The sequence below is a fragment of the Lissotriton vulgaris genome, unplaced genomic scaffold, assembly GCF_964263255.1.
Source record: "Lissotriton vulgaris unplaced genomic scaffold, aLisVul1.2 SCAFFOLD_2561, whole genome shotgun sequence".
Lineage (NCBI taxonomy): Eukaryota > Metazoa > Chordata > Amphibia > Caudata > Salamandridae > Lissotriton > Lissotriton vulgaris.
Window position 1 is genome coordinate 100,204 of NW_028242038.1, and position 20,122 is coordinate 120,325.

The 20,122-nt window shown below is 47.0% G+C and overlaps 1 protein-coding gene across 1 annotated transcript in view; it reads left to right on the plus strand.

Moving 5' to 3' along the window:
• The window catches only part of LOC147669085 (spindle and centriole-associated protein 1-like), a gene marked incomplete at its 5' end in the record, with an annotated part of 265,959 nt that overhangs the window by 85,852 nt on the left and 159,985 nt on the right, over window positions 1–20,122 (plus strand). Inside the window, 2 exons of the mRNA XM_086948236.1 lie at window positions 7,689–7,792; window positions 18,431–18,576. Coding sequence (XP_086804362.1) covers window positions 7,689–7,792; window positions 18,431–18,576 — 250 coding nt within the window. The remainder of the gene's footprint in view (window positions 1–7,688; window positions 7,793–18,430; window positions 18,577–20,122) is intronic.

The window sequence follows — 20,122 nt, forward strand, 5'->3', positions numbered from 1 at the left end:
ACTCTGTAGAAAAGTTAAATCAGGTGCACCCTCAGATCCCATGAGACCGGCCCAATTTCTAGAATCCCTGGACTTCTTTCTTCCATCTTTGGCCACACTTCTTAATCACTCCTTTTCATCGGCAACAGTCCCAACTTGCTGGAAACAAGCCTGGGTCACCCCCATTATCAAAAAGCCTACCCTTGATCCCGCAAAGCCAGAGAATTATAGGCCCATCTCGCTGCTTCCATGGGTGTTCAAACTAGCAGAAGCCCATGCTAACAACGTGCTGTCAGACCACATGACCCACAATGACATCCTGGACCCTTCTCAGAATGGGTTCAGGCCGGGGCACAGTACGGAGTCCGCCCTCTTATCCACCACTGAACATCTCCGGAAGATTCTGGATGCCGGTCAAAGTGCTGCGCTGATATTGCTTGATCTCAGCGCAGCCTTTGACACGGTCTCCCACAACATTCTGCTGAAACGCCTGGAAGACATCGGGATTAGTGACCTGGCCCTCGAATGGTTCCGCTCTTTCTTGTCGGGTAGATCCTTCCGAGTCTCAGCCCCCCTTCTAGTACCCTACACTCCCCAACGCAACCTGAGCTCTCTAGGTCAACATCTGGTTGTGGTTCCCCGCACGAAACTCTGCCGTGTCGGAGGGCGCTCCTTCAGAGTCTTGGGACCTGAACTCTGGAACTCTCTTCCTCCTTACATTCGCCGCCTGGACAGCCTATCTGCCTTCCGGAAGGCAATTAAAACCCACCTGTTCCCCCTGCCTTAACCTCTTGCCTCCCCCCACCTCAGTTGGTTATGTTCTGGTTTCTCAGCGCCGGGACGCCTCGTTGCCGGGGCAGCTGTCGCGCTCTAACAAACTCATAACATAACATAATTTAGAAGCCGGAGAGAAAGGGGTGTTTCTGCACCGCGATGTGGAGCCGCTAGGTGCTGGTTAGAGGCTCATCCCCGTCCAGCCAATAACAAGCATTTGCAATGCAATAGGGCTCGCATTAGTAAAGTTTGAGAGATTATTATTGTAAATGACAAAGTTTTTATTTTTTATTTTTAACTTGTGGAAAATTCTAACTTTGGCATTAACAATGCTAATAGTGTTATTTAGTGGCGTTGCGTGTGTGAGTGGACTTGCGTGGGTGTGATTTGCGCTGCGTAGGTGAGAATTGTGCTGCGTGGGTGAGAGTTGCGCTGTATGAGTTGGGTTGTGTGAGTGAGTGGCGTTTTGTGAATGAGTGGCGTTGCGTGGCTGAGGGGAGTTGCGTGGGTGAGAGTGAAGTTGCATGGGTGAGTAGCGCTTTGGGGTGAGTGTGGCGCTGCGTGGGTGAGTAGAGCTGCGTGGGTGAGATTGGCGTTGCATGGCTGAGTGGCGTTTGTTCATATTAGCCGTTTTTGAACAAGAAATACTTTATTTAGATGCTTGAAGCAAATGGAGGACAAAGAACTAACTGTGACTCTCGAGGTGCATTTCATTAGTGCACACTGTGGTTACAGCAGAGCCGGGGAGCGAGGCAGGGCCTGCGGCCCTGAATAAGTGACGGGAGTCCAGTAGCATGTGGTTACAGCAGAGCCGGGAAGCGAGGCAATAAAAGGGTGCACGGATTAAGCAAGGCAGGGCTTGCGGCCCTGAATAAGTGACGGGAGTCCAGTAGCATGTGGTTACAGCAGAGCCGGGAAGCGAGGCAGGGCCTGCGGCCCTGAATAAGTGACGGGAATCCAGTAGCATGTGGTTACAGCAGAGCCGGGAAGCGAGGCAATAAAAGGGTGCACGGATTAAGCAAGGCAGGGCTTGCGGCCCTGAATAAGTGACGGGAGTCCAGTAGCATGTGGTTACAGCAGAGCCGGGAAGCGAGGCAGGGCCTGCGGCCCTGAATAAGTGACGGGAATCCAGTAGCATGTGGTTACAGCAGAGTCGGGAAGCGAGGCAATAAAAGGGTGCACGGATTAAGCAAGGCAGGGCCTGCGGCCCTGAATAAGTGACTGGAGTCCAGTAGCATGTGGTTACAGCAGAGCCGGGAAGCGAGGCAATAAAAGGGTGCACGGATTAAGCGAGGCAGGGCCTGCGGCCCTGAATAAGTGACGGCGGGGGGCGGGGCAGCGGAAGCCTTTGATCGTAGCTTCAATTGTGGGGCCGTTTTTGAACAAGAAATACTTTATTTAGGTGCTTGAAGCAAATGGAGGACAAAGAACTAACTGTGACTCTCGAGGTGCATTTCATTAGTGCGCACTGTGGTTACAGCAGAGCCGGGAAGCGAGGCAGGGCCTGCGGCCTTGAATAAGTGACGGGAGTCCAGTAGCATGTGGTTACAGCAGAGCCGGGAAGCGAGGCAATTAAAGGGTGCACGGATTAAGCGAGGCAGGGCCTGCGGCCCTGAATAAGTGACGGGAGTCCAGTAGCATGTGGTTACAGCAGAGCCGGGAAGCGGGGCAGGGCCTGCGGCCCTGAATAAGTGACGGCTGGGGGCGGGGCAGGTGAAGCCTTTGATCGTAGCTTCAATTGTGGATGTGGCAGCGAAGCCTTTGATGTGCCAAATGCTGCTGGCAGGGGGAAGGATCGTGCAAGCTTGTCCACGAGGAGCTTGTCACGTGATTCTATTTCTCGTGAACTGTTGGGAATCCGGCTTGAAGAGAGCCGATCAGCTGCCTGAATAGAGCCTTTGGGGAAAGAAGCAGATCAGCGACATAAGGTTTCACCCCTGTTTTCTATTTCTGCGAAATAGAAAAGGGGCGAGCCCTAAAAAGACGGGGGTTTGTCTAGGCCCGAAACGCTCTAGTGACGCCTGTGAATGAAATAAGGAAGTCAGTTCCTTAAGTAGTTGTGTGTACATCAGTGTTAAGGGACAGAGCCTGAAAGAAGCATGTATTGCCATTTAAATGGGAGCCCTATATGGATATATATGCAAATGCTGACAATTTAGCATAAATCTGCAGCATTTATTAACTAGTGGCTCTATTACCCAAAGAAATGCATACATTATAATTGGTCACATAAACACCTCCGTGTCATGGACTGTGTCAGATTGAACCTTTAACATAGCGAGTCACATTCTGCTGATACACTGTACGAAATACTATAACCATTGGAAAAAATATCGTTTAGATATGTAATTGAGTTAGTATACTCATCTAAACGTGTATATTTGTGATGCATGATTGGCCTAGAGCAAACAAATTTCGGTCATAATAAAGACATCATTGAACATGGCAATGCGCTCAGTATTATATTAAAAAGTGTCATGTGTTTGTATCCCATATCACAACTGCACAGGTCATACAGTTAAAAACATTTTTTATATTGTAAAATGCAAATACATCCCTGAGAAGGCAACCTCATCTCATGGGTTCCTTGTTGTAGAACCACCTAGGTAGCAATCTAAGACTGGTGGTGGGTGGGTGGGCTACAGCGTGACATCTGAACGACTAGTGTTTGTTCTATCATGCCTAGTCTATGCGTTTTATAGAGATCTTAGTATTCCCTCATTCTGCTTGCAGGCCTGCCATTTGTGCATAAGTGGCATCAAGTTCATTGAGACCGTTCGTCACCTTGTCTAGTAGATGCATCCACTTGCATTCTCTAATGTTCAAGATTGAGCTGAGATCCCCTCCTCTTGGGCCTAGGGTAACTTTTTCCAACTCTAGCCATGTGAAAGATTCAGGATTGTGCGTTAGGGTGGTGAAATGTTCAACCAAGGGGGCTCCCACTGTCTTACATCTCAGTCTGCTACAATACTGTAGGATCCGATTTTTCCCTTTTTGTTTGGTTTGTCCCACGTACAGTTGATCACATGGGCATAGAATAGCGTATATCACATCAGTGGTATTGCAGTTGGTGTGTGATTTAAGGTTGATGGTATGATTCTTGTAGTTCAGTTTCTTGGTTTCTATGCACATTGTGCATGCCTTGCACTTCGTACATTTATAGTAGCATACCTCCTCCGACAGGTTCCACATTGTCTGAATCGTTGGGGCAGGGGACGTGTCCAGCAGTGAGCGGACGACGTGATCCTTGATATTCTTAGCCTTTTTAAATGCGTGCACAGAAGGCTCTGGCATCTCTATGGTATCCGAGACCAGGCCCCCTGTGTTTGTTGATTGTCCTTTTGATTTCATTGCTCCTTGTGCAATGCGTAGTTACTCATATCATCCTGTCTTGTCCTGTGGTGTGCTGTCTGGGCGTCAATACGTTTTCTCTGTCATTGTACCAGGCCCTTTTCCTGGCTCTTTTGACCAGCCTCTAGGGGTATCCTCTTTCTAAGAGGCAGGTGATTAAATCATCTGATTCCTTGAAAAAATGTTCTGCTTTGGGTTAAGAATTCTTTTTGAAATACAAAAAAGTTTTTGGTCATTGCCACCTCCAGAAGTTCTACTATGAATTTGGTGGGGACGGTAGTGGGTTGTGGTCTGCTGTCCAGGGCTCGTGTCATTGATTCCAGGGCTGGTGAATCAATGGCCAGAGCAGGGGTACCCAGGCGCGCTCTTCCAGCAAGCCTGCGCAGAACCAGCCTGAGCAAGGCCATGGACGTGGGTTCCGCAGGGGCGGGTCTGGTAACCAGCGTGTGGTTCAGTCCACTTCCACCCCTGCTGCTTCCGCCTCAAAACCTTCCTAATGCAAGCTTCAGGGAGCACCCCACGCCAGTGGGTGGCAGGGTTCGCCTCCACCTCCATCGGACACGGTTATGCGCTCCCTTTTCGGTCCTCCCCTCCTGCCATGCCGCCCGGCACCACCGCATGTTGGGCGATCATTTGACTCTTCTCCGTCAGGAAGTCTCGACCCTCCTGGCCAAGGGGGGGATCGAGCGGGTTCCTGGGCCAGAAGTAGGTTGTGGTTGTTATTCCCACTCTTTTCTGGTCCCTAAGAAGGAAAAAGGGGGCCTGCGCCCCATCTTGGACCTTCGGGACGTCAATCGGTTCCTCCGGAAGAAGAAGTTCAAGATGCTCTCTCTGGCTCAGGTCTTGGTTGCCCTCGACCCTGGAGACTGGATGGTAGCATTGGACTTGCAGGATGCATATTTTCACATCCCTGTCCTGCCGGCCCACCGGTGTTACCTGCGGTTCATGGTAGGCCAGGAGCATTTTCAGTTTACTGTTCTCCCCTTTGGTCTTACCAGAGCCCCTCGGGTGTTCACGAAAGTGATGGCGGTGGTCGCAGCTCATCTGCATAGGTCAGGGGTATCAGTATTCCCCCTACCTAGACGACTGTTTTTTAAAGGCGGGCTCACCCAAGGCACTTGCTGGGGTTTTCCATCAATGTGCCGAAGTTGCACCTGAGTCCCTCTCAGAAGCTCCCCTTCATTGGAGCGGTTCTGGATTCGACGCAGTTTCGGGTTTATCCTCCCCAGCAGCGAGTCCAGGATATTAAGGCTATGATTCCGATCTTTCAGCCTCTATCCCGGGTTTCAGTCAGGATGACCCGCCGGCTCTTGGGCCTGATGGCCTCCTGCATCCTCTTAGTGAAACATGCCAGATGGCATATGCGGGCTCTGTAGTTAAACCTGAAGTTCCAGTGGGCACAGCATCAGGGCAACCTGTCCGATCATGTCCAGATCTCGGAGGGCACTGCCCGACACTTGCAGTGGTGGCTCACGAATAGTGATTGGGTCAATGGAAGATCCCTCTCCCTTCCCCAACCGGAGCACACAGTGGTGACGGATGCGTCCCTCCTGGGATGGGGAGGCCACTTGGGAGAGGCGGAAATCAGGGGCCTCTGGTCTCCGGTGGAGTCCCGGCTCCATATCAACCTTTTGGAGCAGCGGGCGATCAGACTTGCACTGAAGGTATTCCTTCCCTCTGTCCGGAAAAGTTTAGTGCAGGTGTTCACGGACAACACCACCGCCATGTGGTGCTACAAAAACAGGGCGGGGTGGGGTCATGGACCCTATGTCCAGAGACTCTGCGCCTCTGGACATGGTTGGAACATCAAGGCATTACCTTGGTGGTTCAACACCTGGCAGGTTCTCTGAACGCCAGGGCAGACTAACTCAGCTGCCAGTGCATGATGGATCACGAATGGCGTCTGAACTCGGACGTGGCGCAAGGTCTCTTTTTGAGGTGGGGAGAGCCTTGGTTAGATCTATTCGCCACCGAAGGGAACATGCAATGTCATCAGTTCTGCACGGTGGAGTTTCCAAGGCGGCACTCGCTTGGAGACACTTTTCGTCTTGAGTGGAGTTGCGGTCTACTTTACGCTTTTCCGCCTAGACCACTCCTGCCCTGAGTTATTCTTGTGGCACTGGACTGGGCTCGAAGAGTATAGTATCCTGAGCTACTCAGTATAAGCATCGATCTCCCAATCAGTCTGCCTCTCCGGGAGGATCTTCTGTCGCAGCAGCAGGGGGTGGTCCTCCACCCGAACCAATCATTGTAGATTTTAGAGGTTCTCCATTAAAGTTTTCCCTTCTATCAGCTAAGCATTAGAGTGTTGTGTGATAATCACTAAATTGATTAACTATCCTTCCAAGCCCAAGCATATGCCAACTATTGAGTACATTTCTTGATACTACCATTTGGATTGCCAGAACAGGACTAGAAGGGTCAGTGAGATGCAGGCTCTTTGGATTGATGCTGCTTACTTAATTTTCTTTACTCGCTGTAAGGATTTCTAGCATCTATATAAATCAAGCTGTGCATTTGTGTGAAACGTAAAGCCTTGCATTGGATATTGCACAGTCAAAATTAAAGATGTCAGGCAAGCAAGTTATGGCGTTCTCCGTGCTCCACACAGAATCATTACTTTGATAATCTCATGATTTCTGCTACGTAATGAAATGCCATCTGTTCCAGGGAAACCTAAATATCTCCTATTAGATGGTTAGCAAGACGACAGCTTCATTATGGATAATTATGTTTCATGTGCTGCTACCTATGAATCTGTTAATACTTTTTAAAATGTTTGATGTATTGACTGATGACATGAATGACTATGAGGTAGGCAATCTACCTTCATCAAATTAATTTTGTAGCTGGGCAGACATCTATCCTAATCCCAGCTCCATGCATAGAAGTATTGCGTGGTCTTTAATGCTGATTCTGAAAAATGAAGAGGTGTTCTCTTGTGGTTTCTTTTCATTTATTTCTTTATTTTAGCTCCGTCTTTGTTAATATCCTATTCCTAATCGATCTGTCCAATCTCCTTTGTGGTCTAGAAAGGATCGGTGTCGCTCTTGTGACTTCTTATTAGACTGAGGGACTGGACAGGGCTAGCGCATAATGAGTGGTAGTGCCTTATCATGCAGAATCTAATTGCCCTTGCAAACTCCACATTAGTGCTGTCTGATGCGAAAGATTGAAAATAATTGTAAGCATAGATGTTTTAAGAAATGTTCCGGAATCTCATGCGATAAGAATGAATGCCCAAAGGGTTATGGATATGAGAAAGATATCCATAACTGGGAGCTGCAAACATGGGTAATTATTTACATTTTCACCTTTTGGCTAGATTAGCTGCAAGTCGTGTTCTGCAGTGAATTATTGCTTCAGCATGTAACAGTTGGGCCATCCATCAACAAAAGGGAGTCGGATTTTCTGATTACCTCCTTCACGGTTTCCAAACCCATCAGGCTCCAATTTTAGCCATGGTGGTCAAGGTATTCCTTTTTCATGTCCAGGCCGAGATTTCTGAATAGTGATTACTATGCAGTCAACATCTGTGAAACATTGACTGTGCACCGCTTTAATTGTAGTTCATTTTGACTTAGGCACTGAATGAATTCGATAATTCGCCATACCAGACCCCTTTCGATCGCAGCATGGATGTACCTGATGTCTCTCTGAGCATATATTCCAACGTCACTGCAGACAGGTGAGCATATCCTTTTATGAATCGAATGTATTTTTAATGAGCTGTCTACTGTCTTGTTATGGTAATACAAAGTAATAACCAGCCTACGTGAGTAGTTGTGGCATGAATAGTTATATTATTTTCTATGGTTTGTGTACCATATACCATTTTATTTTTTTGCTTTAAACATCTGTTTCTTTATGATGGAATTTTATCTGATAGCCATGTTATGTTATGTTATGTTAAGGGGTTTATTGAGCGCGACAGCTGCCCCAGCAACGGGGCGCCCCGGCGCTAAGAAACCAAAGCACAACTTACCGGGGTGGGGGGGAGGGAGAGAAGGGACCTACCGACCTGAAAAGAGGTGAGTTTTAACTGCTTTGCGGAAGGTGAGTAGGTTGTCGATACAGCGGATATGGAAGGGTAGGGCGTTCCATAGTTTTGCCGCCCGAAGTCTGAAAGAGCGACCTCCGATGTGGTTGAATTTAGTGCGCGGGACCGCAACTAAGTGTTGACCAGTAGAGTGCAGATTGCGCTGGGGGGTGTATGGAGTAAGCAGCGATCGGAGGAGTTCTGGGCCCTCAGCATTCAAAATTTTAAAAGCAGTGGTAAGGGCCTTAAATTGAATACGGGCTTCCACCGGCAGCCAGTGGAGTCTCTGGATAGTGCCTCTCACGGAGCACCTTCTGGGAAGGCCAACAATAGCCCTGGCCGCAGAGTTCTGTATACGCTGGAGCCTAGTTGTTTCGGCTTTGTTAGCGCCTAGTAGTAGTACGCTCGCATAGCCCAGTCAGGACAGGATAGTGGCTTGGACTATGAGCTGCCGTGTTTTGGAATCAAAGAAGCCTAGAATGGGATTAAGGCTTCTCAGCAGCCCAATGCAGTTGGCTGTTACCTTTTTGGTATGGGTTTGGTAGCTCAGTGCAGAATCCAGCCAAACGCCTACGTTTTTGACCAGGGATTTGGGTGGGGAGGTGGGCCCCAGCAGGGGGTGCCACCATTGGCTGCTCCAGTGGTTGGGGTTCTTACCTAAAAGTAGAACCTCGGTTTTTCCTGCATTCAGCTGAAGGCAGTTTTCAGTCATCCAGGCGGCAACAGCGGCCAACCCCTCTCTAAATTTTGTAGCCGATGTAGAGGGCATTTCAGTGAGGGTGATAACTAGCTGTGTGTCGTCAGCATACGACACCAGCGTGAGGTCCCATTCTTTGGCCACTGTCGTCAGGGGCTGCATGTATAAATTGAAGAGGGACGGGCTGAGGGCGGAACCCTGTGGAACTCCTTGGGAAATGGCATGACAGTGGGAGGTGAATGGCGGAGCTGACACCCGAAAGGATCTGTTCGTGAGGAATGATCGAAACCATTCTGGTGCCCGATCCCTGATCCCTACGCCCTCCAGACATCTCAACAGGATATCATGGGATACCGTGTCAAAGTCCGCGCTGAGATCCAGCAATATCCGCGCAGCACTCCGACCAGTGTCCATGATTGTCCTAAGATGTTCCGTGGTGGAGAGGAGGGCGGACTCCGTACTGTGTCCAGGCCTAAACCCGTGTTGGGAAGGGTCCAAGATGTTATTTTCGGCCATATGGGCAGTGAGTATGGTATTGGCATGGGCTTCTGCCAGTTTGGACACCCAGGGGAGCAGTGAGACGGGCCTGTAGTTCTCCGGTTTTGTGGGGTCCAGCGTGGGTTTTTTATTAATAGGGGTCACCCATGACTGTTTCCAGCATGTTGGTACTATGGCCGATGAAAAGGAAAGGTTAAGGAGCATGGCCAGAGAGAGAAGAAAAAAGTCCAGAGTATTCAGAAAGTGAGCTGGTCTCATGGGATCTGAGGGGGCGCCGGATTTCACCTTTTTGCAGAGCTTAGCTAGGTCTTCGAGGGAGATGGGCGGTAGATGGGTGAGCTCGGGCCTATGCTAGGGACCTGGAGAGGGCTGGCCGGCACAGAGGCGTTCTGTGGAAAGGTGTTATAGATCTTTCTCACCTTGTTTATAAAAAAAAGTGGCAAGGTCTTCACACTGCTGAGTGGAGGAAATGCCTGCGGCAGAGTTGCCGCCATTTTGTAGCTTTTAGACCAGTTTGAAGATTGTTTTTGTGGGGTTGGGGCTGGAATCAATTTCTTTGGCATAGAAGGCTGCACGGGTAGTGCGAATGGCTTTATGGTATTGCTTAAGTATGTTTAAGTAGGACGCTTTATCCTCGTCTCTATACTCCTTCCTCCAGTGGCGCTCCTTTCTTTTGCATTCTTTCCTCAGACTTTTTAGGTTCTCGTCGTACCATGGATTCGAGGGGGTGTTCCGTCCTCTAGTCCATTTCGCTGGTATGATGGTGTCGAGACCCTTGGTGATCCATTCCTGAAAAGTGGCATATAGCCTGTTAATGTCGTTCGTGATTTCAAATTTAGGTTCTCCTAGGCTGGCAGGCAGATTTATCTTTTGGAGCTTGTGCCAGGGTCAGGCAGGAGGTGGGTGCTGCCCTGTTGGGTTGAGTATCGGTCAGGATCACGAAGGAAACAAGAAAGTGGTCCGTCCAACCCATAGGTGCAGGGGGATCAGCTTTGGCTTCCAGGATGTTAGTAAAAATCGGGTCGAGTAAGTGGCCCGCCGAGTGAGTAGCAGTTTGTATGATAGGGGTCAGCTGCAGGGCTGTAAGGTCCGCTAAAAGACTGCTGATAGTTGGATCCGAGATGGCATCGAAGTGGAGGTTTAGAACCCCCAGGATCGTAAAATTAGCGGAACTTGTGACCATGGAATGCGCTATGTCTAAGAGTTCCTCTATGAACTTCGAGGTGGGGCCCGGTGGTCTATAGATAAAGAGGCCAGAAAGGGAGAACTGAGGGCTAATGGTGATTTTGAACCGTGCGCCTTCACAGCCCGTAATATCTTCTCTTACAAAGGTACAGTTGTAAGGTGTTCTGTAAATGATGGCGATGCCGCCTCCTCTATTGATGGAGGTCATAGAGAACCCATCTGGTAAGGTTAGATTGGGGATGCTAGTTAGCTCGTCCTGGAGCCATGTTTCACTTAAGAACAGTACATCTGGGTTTACATCTGTTAATAAAGTATGTGTCTCCGCATGGTGTTTAACCAGGGACCTAACGTTAAGCTGAGCGATACGGAGCGAAGAAGGGTTTTTTGTAGTGGTTCTGGAGCAGGGTAGTCTTGGCGCAGGTGTAAATAGGCTACAGGAGTTGCATTGGAGAGCAGTCTGTCCAATGCATCCCTCCAGCTTTTCGCATCGACGATTGGGATTAAGTGCTAGGAGCTGACTTTTGTCATAATAGTATGTCAGCCGTGTATTTTGGGCAGGGGGGGTGGCGAGAGGAGATGACGGGCGAAGGCGGGCTTGCCTTAGGCGCGCCTTCGGCGCGCAAACGGCGTGCCCGCTGCGCCCGTCCGCTGCCCGTACGGTGTAGGCACATACTTTTATGAGGAAAGGAGGGGGGCGTGGCCTCCAGGGGGCGTGGCCTATCGGCACGCCGGCGATGGCGCTGTGGTTTCTGGGCGTTAGCTGACAGCGCGAGCGCAGCTGTGCGAGGAGTTTTGGACCGAGTCCAGTGAAATAATGTGAGTAGTGCTCTTAAAATCAGCTATCTAAACACAAATAATACAATTTTTTTAAAAAATGCAATGGTGGCTAGCTCCCGGCTTTCTGCCTCAGGAGTGCAAAGGTTCTGACAAGCAGCGCTTCAGAACAGCGGTTAAGTACCTGTTCTGAAGGGGGGCGTGCCCTCCAGGGGGCGTGGCCTATCTGCACTCCGGCAATGGCGCTGTGGTTTCTGGGCGTTAGCTGACAGCGCGAGGGCAGCTGTGCGAGGAGTTTTGGACCGAGTCCAGTGAAATAATGTGAGTAGTGCTCTTAAAATCAGCTATCTAAACACAAATAACAGTAGAATATCTGTTCTGGATAAAGGAACGCCATTTTTAATAAAGTTATGCAACGAAAACATGCCTATAAGAGGAATATTTTCTTACTTATCTTCTTATGGTTTTAAAAAGTAAATTCAATTAGCCATATTGACATACCGTACATTTGACTGTAAACACTACTGAACTACCCCCTTTTTTAAATCTCAAAATCTAAGGAAAATTTAGCATTTAATAGACTTGGGCAGACATTGTGCTAATTAAACACTTCGGCTTTTAAAAAAACTCCAGAGCCGACCATCCTTTCCATCAGGCAGTGCAGTGAGACAGTTTGTTTTACAGGCTTACGTAAAGATGATCCCCGCACACTGTTGCCTTGCTAATGCTGTTTTGTGACTGAAAGCCTCCTTATTGGGTATTGGCTTTGTGCAAGATCTTTTTGCTGCATCTTCACATTTCTACTTTTTGTTTTGCAGAAAGAGGTCTTTTCTCCTACTTTTTAGGTCTCGCCAGCGAGAACTATTGTGGTCGAGATGCCTCCCAAGGGAGACAGACCGGTGCACCCACCGTTTTGGGTCTGTGGACGTGCTTCTCAGACCCGCACACACAGCGCCTGCTTCCGCTTTTCTCGCATGCAGTAACGGCGCACGCACACGAACCCCCCCCGCCCCCCTGCGCTTACCTCTAGTCCTCGGCTCTGCTTGTTTTCTAAAAGCTTTCATTTATTGCAAGTAATCCTACCCCACCCTGCACGTTCTAGCTCGCTAGAAGTATTCCGTATAGCCGATTTTAAAAACCCTGTCCTTACTCTCCTGGTTGGGCCCTACCTCACTCCTTGCCCTGTTGGCAGCTTCACATTCTCCACAGCCCACTCACAGCCGCCTCTGCCTCACCTTTTTGGCATGGTGGTGCAGCAGTCATCCCCTGACATGTCCCAGTTTGTGGCTAGGCTTCTCAATCACGTCACATCACCATTACCCAGCGTGGCCGGACAGCCAATGTGCACTCTCACGGCGTGCCTACAACGTGCGCATGCCGCGCTTTCTCTTTCCCCTGTCATTCCAGCTAATGTAAAACAATGCGAGCATTATAGCAAAGTCTGGAGGCTGCATACAGAGATGACTGACCCGTGCCGGGTGCCCTTCGTCAGTCTTCCTGCCACTCAGGTGGTTATTGTGGACAATGAGGTGAAGGGACAGGTCGGACAAATGCTAGAAAAGCAGCGTCAGCTCTTCGTGACGTGTGCTGCACCCTCACTGGAACACGAGGTGGATTAAAGACGCCAGGGTCCGCTGCAGCAGCTCGAGGCACACCAGCGCCAGCTCCACATAGTCTTGTTTGAGTGTGGCTTAGAGAGGTAAATGTGCTATGTAAGCAAATGGTCTGGTTTGTGTGATTTGTAAGGACAGTGTGCATAGCTTTCTGTTCCGTCATTGAAATGCTATTGGCTGCTGTCATCGCCGAGTTCAGCAAACTCCTCTCTTGAAAGGTCTCTTTCTAATGACATTCCTGGATAAGAACCGGTGTGAAAGCCCTTAAACATGTTCAGCTTATTCAAAAACGTGGTGCCTCAGAATGTGTGCCTGTTAACTAAGAGTGGAGCAGTGTTCAAGTGCTAGTGTGCACGCGCAGCCAACTTTCAGGTCGTTTTAGGTTTTTTCAAACCAAGTGCAGTCATTGCTTGGTATGTGGAAACATACAAACATAATACATACTGGTCAGAAATACTGTGCTGTTGCCACGGCTGCGGATGGACGTCAGTAGCAAAGAGTCATCAGTCCTGAAGGTGTTGAATGCAAGATAATGCGATTTTTTTTTTTTTCACCAGTGCTGGCAATTGTGCAATATTTTATTTGCAGAACTCACAAGGAGTCCTAGATGAGGTCGTACATTAACAACCATTTGCAGTTGGCCACAAATCTTTGAGATGTATGTGCTACCAAGAAACCAATACTTTGTTCTTCATAAGAAAGACACGTGGATTTGTCCCTCATTCTGTACCTGTGCTGCTTTGTGTGTGTGTTTTTAATGCAATTAGCCTATTTGAGATAAAACAAAATCTAAATCTTTTTCGTTGTGATAATTAGCTTTGGTTCCGTTTTGTAGAGGTTTGCAAATTGTTTGACATCGACCTTAGAGACAAAGCAATGTCTTTTAATATTTATTTATTTGTAGTATTTATATAGCGCAGACCCAGCCACACGGGCAACAGAGCGTTTTACATATAACTGGAAAGAGACTGTTTACTATCTCTCTGCTGAACTTTAAATGAGAAGGCTCCACTGAATAGGCGGTTAGTCTTCCACATCATGTAAGTGGATATAGTTTCACTTGCTTTTGAGTGGCTCCTGTATTATTCTTTCACAAGGATAGTTTCAAAGCATCACACATGGCCAATAAGCTCGGTCGACATACAATAATAATTCATCATTACTTCTGTCTTTGAAGAGTCTGGCTGAACGATGTTATTGCAGTTCAGCATTCAAACATTGCCATGACAAGCTTGTGCGATGGCTACATATTTTTTGATTTCTTATTGCAAGCATATGCAGTACAAGCATTGGCATAGCCAATAGGTCTCGCCTTTGGGACCTTATATGGGAACTACTGTTAACAAGTAGGCAGTAGCGCTTGTGAAAAGCACAGCGCTCTACAAGCAAGCGTTTGCAGTGCAATAGGTCTCACATTCACGCGAGTTTGAGCTATTGTAAATGACAATGCCTTTTACTATGTTTTAGTTTGTAAAACGTAAATAAAAGGCATTGTCATTTACAATGCCAATAGCTCAGACTCTCGTGAATGCGAGACCTATTGCATTGCAAATGCTTTTTAAACATTACTGATGATGTCAATATATCACCAGCTCTTTTTAAACATTGCCAGTGGTGTGAATCTATCACGACCTCGCTCTAGGCATTGCAGGCGACATGAATCCATCACCATCTTGTTCTTATGAGGTTTTTCTTTTGACACCTTTTCTTTGAGTACAGTACTGGCTTATTTTGACAGTTGTACCTTGTGTTGGGGTAAGAAATCACAAAAGGCCAAACCCAATGCTTGTGTCGTCTGACTCCTGGATTCTCACTCATCACAAGGTATAAAATCTGTCTGGGGTTGTGTTGCATGCGCCCTTGGATAGAGAGGGACTTCAACCTCGGGTCAAAGCAGGAGCAAGTTGGCTGCTCTGCCTCATGTTCTGCTGACCCTAGAGGGGTAAGGAAGTGTGCAGTCTCTTCCTTAGCTCATGGAAGACTGATCTGATTCCCCTTTGGGACCCTCGTTCTCCTCCTCAAGGCACTGGCAATCGTTCAATATAGAGGTATTTGACGCCAAGGTGTTTGACGTTTTCTGCGACCTCCAATGTCCAGGCACTCGTCATTGAGATGTTGTAAGACTACATTGGATTTTGACAATTTTAGAGGTTTCCCTGTCGTTTTTTGGTGGTTCCTCTTCAGTGAAATCAGTTACTGGGTCGAGCCATGAGCCATGAGGGATCCTCCCTATATTTCTGTGACAGAGTGAATGTGTGTGCCTGGGCTTGCAGGAGAGGACACTGCCAGAAGGAGAGCTCCAGCATGTTCCCTCCATGATGAGCACTCTGAGAAAGCTCTGAAGTTCTGAGTGAACCGTAACAAGATGATAGCAAAGTGAGTACTCCTGTTTTGCCCAGAAACTTGTGCAGGCTTGAGAGATTGATACTGCGTTGCCGACTAGAAAAATCCCCAGTGAAGAGGCATGCTTTGATTGACTCTTAGGTCGCAACTGCACCAGAGGCACTGCCCATGGGACTCAACCTGGAGCCTACTGCCACACCTGAGCTTGAAGACCCTCTGAACATTGTAATGAGTGAGGCTGCAGCTGCCCTTCCCCCTCCACCGAGAAAGATAAATTCCATGCTGGCGGGAACCCAGCCTGAATCTGCCTCACAGCCCGAACTACGCCGCAGCAACCAGCATATAAAATGCAAGTCTTCGCTTAACCCCCAGTACAAGAAACAAACACATGTTGAAAGTCTGTTAAATCTGCTGAACACTTTTTTCAAAAGCTTAAAAATCATTGAACTTATTCACTTCTTTAACCAGTGAGGATATAGTACTTAGATCTGCAGTGATATAAAAGTACTTTTTTTCTTAAAAAAGAAACACTGAGCTGGACATTGTTATTGTGTCTGTTCATTGATTGTTAATTTCTGAGTTCTTGCCCCACAACACTACCTCTCTGAGAAGCCTGTGACTGCTCGCCATTGATAACCTTGGAGTCAAATGGAGAAAGGGTTGGACCTGCCCCTGGGTGGACTCCATGACACCACTGGCAAACTTCTTCAACCACCGTGACTAGGTACCTGTTAGACCATGCCTGCATTGGTGCCTTCCAATTAGGATCTGACTGTGACCCTTGGGGGGACAGTGGGGTGGCGATTCCCTTGAATTGTTTCTGGAACTAAAGCCTTTGCAGGACTCCCATGTACTGCAACTGTCCCCCAACTTATCGCCGAACTGCTAAGGTGGTGGAACATAGTATTTACCTGTCAGCCGGTAAGCATAGATATAAAACGCCGAAACACTACCTCAATCATGTGAAAGTCTGACTGACTGGGTTTATGATAGAGATGTGTTTAACATAATGCAGTCAGCGCAACAAACATGTCGTAACTGACTACATTTGTGTTCCAAGTATATCATAGAGGCAAATTATAACATATCTGTGTAGGAAATCGGGGAAAGCCTCATCAGAATATTGTAAGCTGGTAGGAGCATTGCATAAACCAAAAGACATTACTCAAACAGGTCATATGCTGCATTAAATGCGGTCTTTCACTCATCTCCTTGCCTCACATGAACCAGCTGGCATACTTTAGGCAAATCCAGCTTCATTGAGGTAACTGTTATCTTGCATTAGTGTAGAAAAACGGGAACCAAAGGCAGGGGATACCTATTATACAGTGGTCCTGTTTAGAGCCCAGTGACATCAATATATGTGAAGCTCCTGTGGTAGCCTTACAGACGTTAAAAAAGGTGATATTGCCGAATAAGAGAGTGTGATAATCAATTTTGCCAAATACTGTTTTACATTCTCTTAAGTGTTTGGTCTTGTCCTCATTAAGGGCATACATCTTACTGGTCCTAGAATGCTTGTTTCTGGTCCATGAAGGACCTGGCCTGGCAGTTTGGGCTGGACTGTTACCATGGGGAACAGGGTAAAGACTGATTTGCATATGCATGGGTCTAAACTGGAACGGTGTGGCGTGCAAAAAACAATAGATTTAACCCAGATCTGTGAGTGGGGGTGAATGTTTGATTGATTCAGCGGTTTGTTTTTTTGCATTTGTCGCCCTAAGTGGGAAGGTTGTGTCGAAGTGTGCGGGTCCCATGCTCGCTACACCACCAGATTCAAGCTAGCCTGGCTGATGAGGGTTGAAACCCCGAAACCGGACCCAGGAAGCTTGTTTCTGGTCCAGGGAGGACCTGACCTAGCAGTTTGGGTTGAACTGTTCCCATGGGGAGCACGATCAAGAATGATTTGCATATGGCTGTGTCCAAGCTGGAATGGCGTAGTGAGCCCAAATTATGGACGTAGGCCCAGATCTCTGTACAAGGGGTGAGCATTTGACATTGTTCAACATCCCGTCCATCGATTTTTCTTTTTGCATTTTTCCCATAAATCTTACTACGCAGGTCATCTGCTCCCGGAATCAGGTCTTTAAGTAAAAGAACCTATAACATTTGTGCTTTCATCATTAAACACATCAGAAAAGGCAGTATATTATGTTGTTTTGTTTTGTCTGGGGCTAATTGTGGCCCTGTTGGTGGTACAGTTACTGAAATGTTGGCAGAAACATAAACTTGATGGAGGTGCTGAGATGTTGTTCGAGGCTGTGCATGGACAATGCTTAGGAACTGTGACATTGGTAAATTAAAAGGGTTTCTAGTCTGAACAATGTTAAATGGAACAGTGGTATTACTTTTAACTGGCCGAAGGCGCGCCAAAGGCAAGCCTGTCTGCACCCGACCGTGACCAGGGGCCAGAACCCCTGCCAGTTGTAGATCTCAAAATAGGATTAAGTACTCAGCAGACAAATTACTTGACCTAGCACAACCGATCAATGAACTCTGTAAACACAATATGAATGTAAATAATAAAATACTAAAATGTGGGCACTGTGCTAAGACTCTAACATTCACAACCGAGACCCTAAACCAGGGGGGCAAGACTGGCTCTACTAAACTGTAGGTCGTTGACTAAACACAAATGCGAGATTTATGACTTACTGAGGGAAAAAACACTTGATGCACTATTCCTAACTGAGACCTGGTGTAACGAGAGCTCCACCCCAGATATCCTGGATTCACTCCCAGATTGACTACATGATAGGTAGGCAAGATCTTGAAGGCCAAAGAGGCGGTGGAATTGCAATCATTTATAAATCCATAATGAAGTGCAACATTAAGGAAGCAAACCTGGAAAACTGTGAGGCGTGCCCATTTACCCTGTCAGCTGTGGAAGATAACACCATAGCAGGCTTTTACATTCTATCGCCCACCCGGCCTAGTAACCCAATTTATGGCCAAACTGGAGGAAAAAGTAGTTCACTCAGCCCTCGGGTATAAAAATGTCCTTATCTTAGGAGACCTGAACATACACTTTGATAACAAGGAGAATCGAGAAGTGCAAGCCATATGTAAGGACCTGTTGAAATGTTCACCTTGTGATGCGCAGTCCTCTAATTGTTTACCATTCAAGATAGCTGACGATTTTGCTTCAATAGTAAATTTTATTATTATTTGTATTAGGATGCTCCATCTTTTGAAAGAAGAGAATACCATGCTGGAGGCTCAACTCTTGCAAGAGAATCAGTCACAAAAACCAATCGGACAGTCCGTAGCAAACCAAGACCTTCCATCAACTCCTGCTGCAGAGCGATCCTTGGCAGGCACAGGTTAGTCCATATGTCTTCTACAGTTTATGGGGTAGTGGACTGCACTTGTATCTCCAGCATTTTGTTCCAATTCTGCTTCTACAGAGTTGTATCAAACCCGTCATTAAGTTCTGAAACAAGGCGAACAACTGTTATGAGTATACTCTGTTAAATATCAATAGAGACAAAGAAAGTCCAATCCAACTATCTTGTTTCCTACCTAACACTGAACCGAGTTTTCCCTTCCTGGTCACTAATGGTATGTACTCGCTGAACAAGTGTGGCTTCTTGATGTCATTCTGATGTGTTCGCAGTCGGCACTCCTATCCATCCTTTTCAGCTCCCTTGTGCCATTACAGACCAGAACTAACCATATTCAAATCCGTCTTGGCCCTTCCCCACCATAGATGATCCAGGCTGGTTTGCCATGCCACATTCTCTCTGTACAGGAACACAAGCAACCCCAGACAGTTTCCGGCTTGCTGGGTATTATCAGTTAGGTGTAGTCTGTGCCATATGCGGAAGGGTTTAGTACATTATGCAGCAAGAAAAGATCAATTATGCAGCGTAATGCAGCACATTTTGTGATAGTATGACTTCATCATTATCCCATGTTCACACTTGTTAACACTGTCTGAACATTGGTTACATCTCATTAGTGCCAGTTTAACACCCAAATAAAGCAATAAGAAATAGAAACGTGACCAGGAAAGCTTTACAAAGGACATTCCACTGCACAGCAACATGTATTGCTGCATTTTTTGTAACCTTTGAACCGTTTGAGCTACAAAACAAATTGTTTTATATTGTAATCTGCAGATTATCCAGCAGATGATGGATTATGTGGCAAAACTATATTTACACGAAAAACGTTGCGGCCGAACAATGGCATATTTGCTGTGGCCCTGGCCACATGGCACAGTGAGCTTGGAACCCACCACTGGGCAATCCGCTCATATTTAGGAAACCCATTAAACCTAGCGAAAAGTGATGGTTAGAAGGTTGGGAGTTAGGGGCTACACTGTTCCTGTTGGATTAGGGCAATGGCGTATTTGTATGCGATGTTCTTGGCTGTAGTGGCACAGCGGCTGATATTAATTCATGCATTCTTTCAATACTTTCTTGTAGTTTCTCTACAATTTTTTAAAGTAATGATTTCTAATTTTATTTTATTGTTTCATAATGATATAGATTTTTGTTACTAAATTCTAGAAGATTTACAGTTATCTAGATGGTCATGTTTAAATCTGTAATTACTGGGTGCCTGGTAGATGAGTTTTAAAGAATCCATGAGAAATTAGACACCTAAAGAAACATTGTTGCCAAAGTGTTAGGCCTTTTCATTCTCAAGTGTCGGTGCTCTTACTCAAGAGGAGACGGGGGTGACACAGTGGGTATCTACTTAGAACTGTGCTCCATTGTGCATCACTTGCTATTCTAAGCAAAGCCATTACCCTTATTGCTCAGTTTATCAACAGGCAGAAAATACTTTCTTAACAGAGGTTTTCAGATTTTAGTTCCCGTTTTCAAAAAAATGTCAAATTAAGTCTGCCACCTTGCTTCAAAT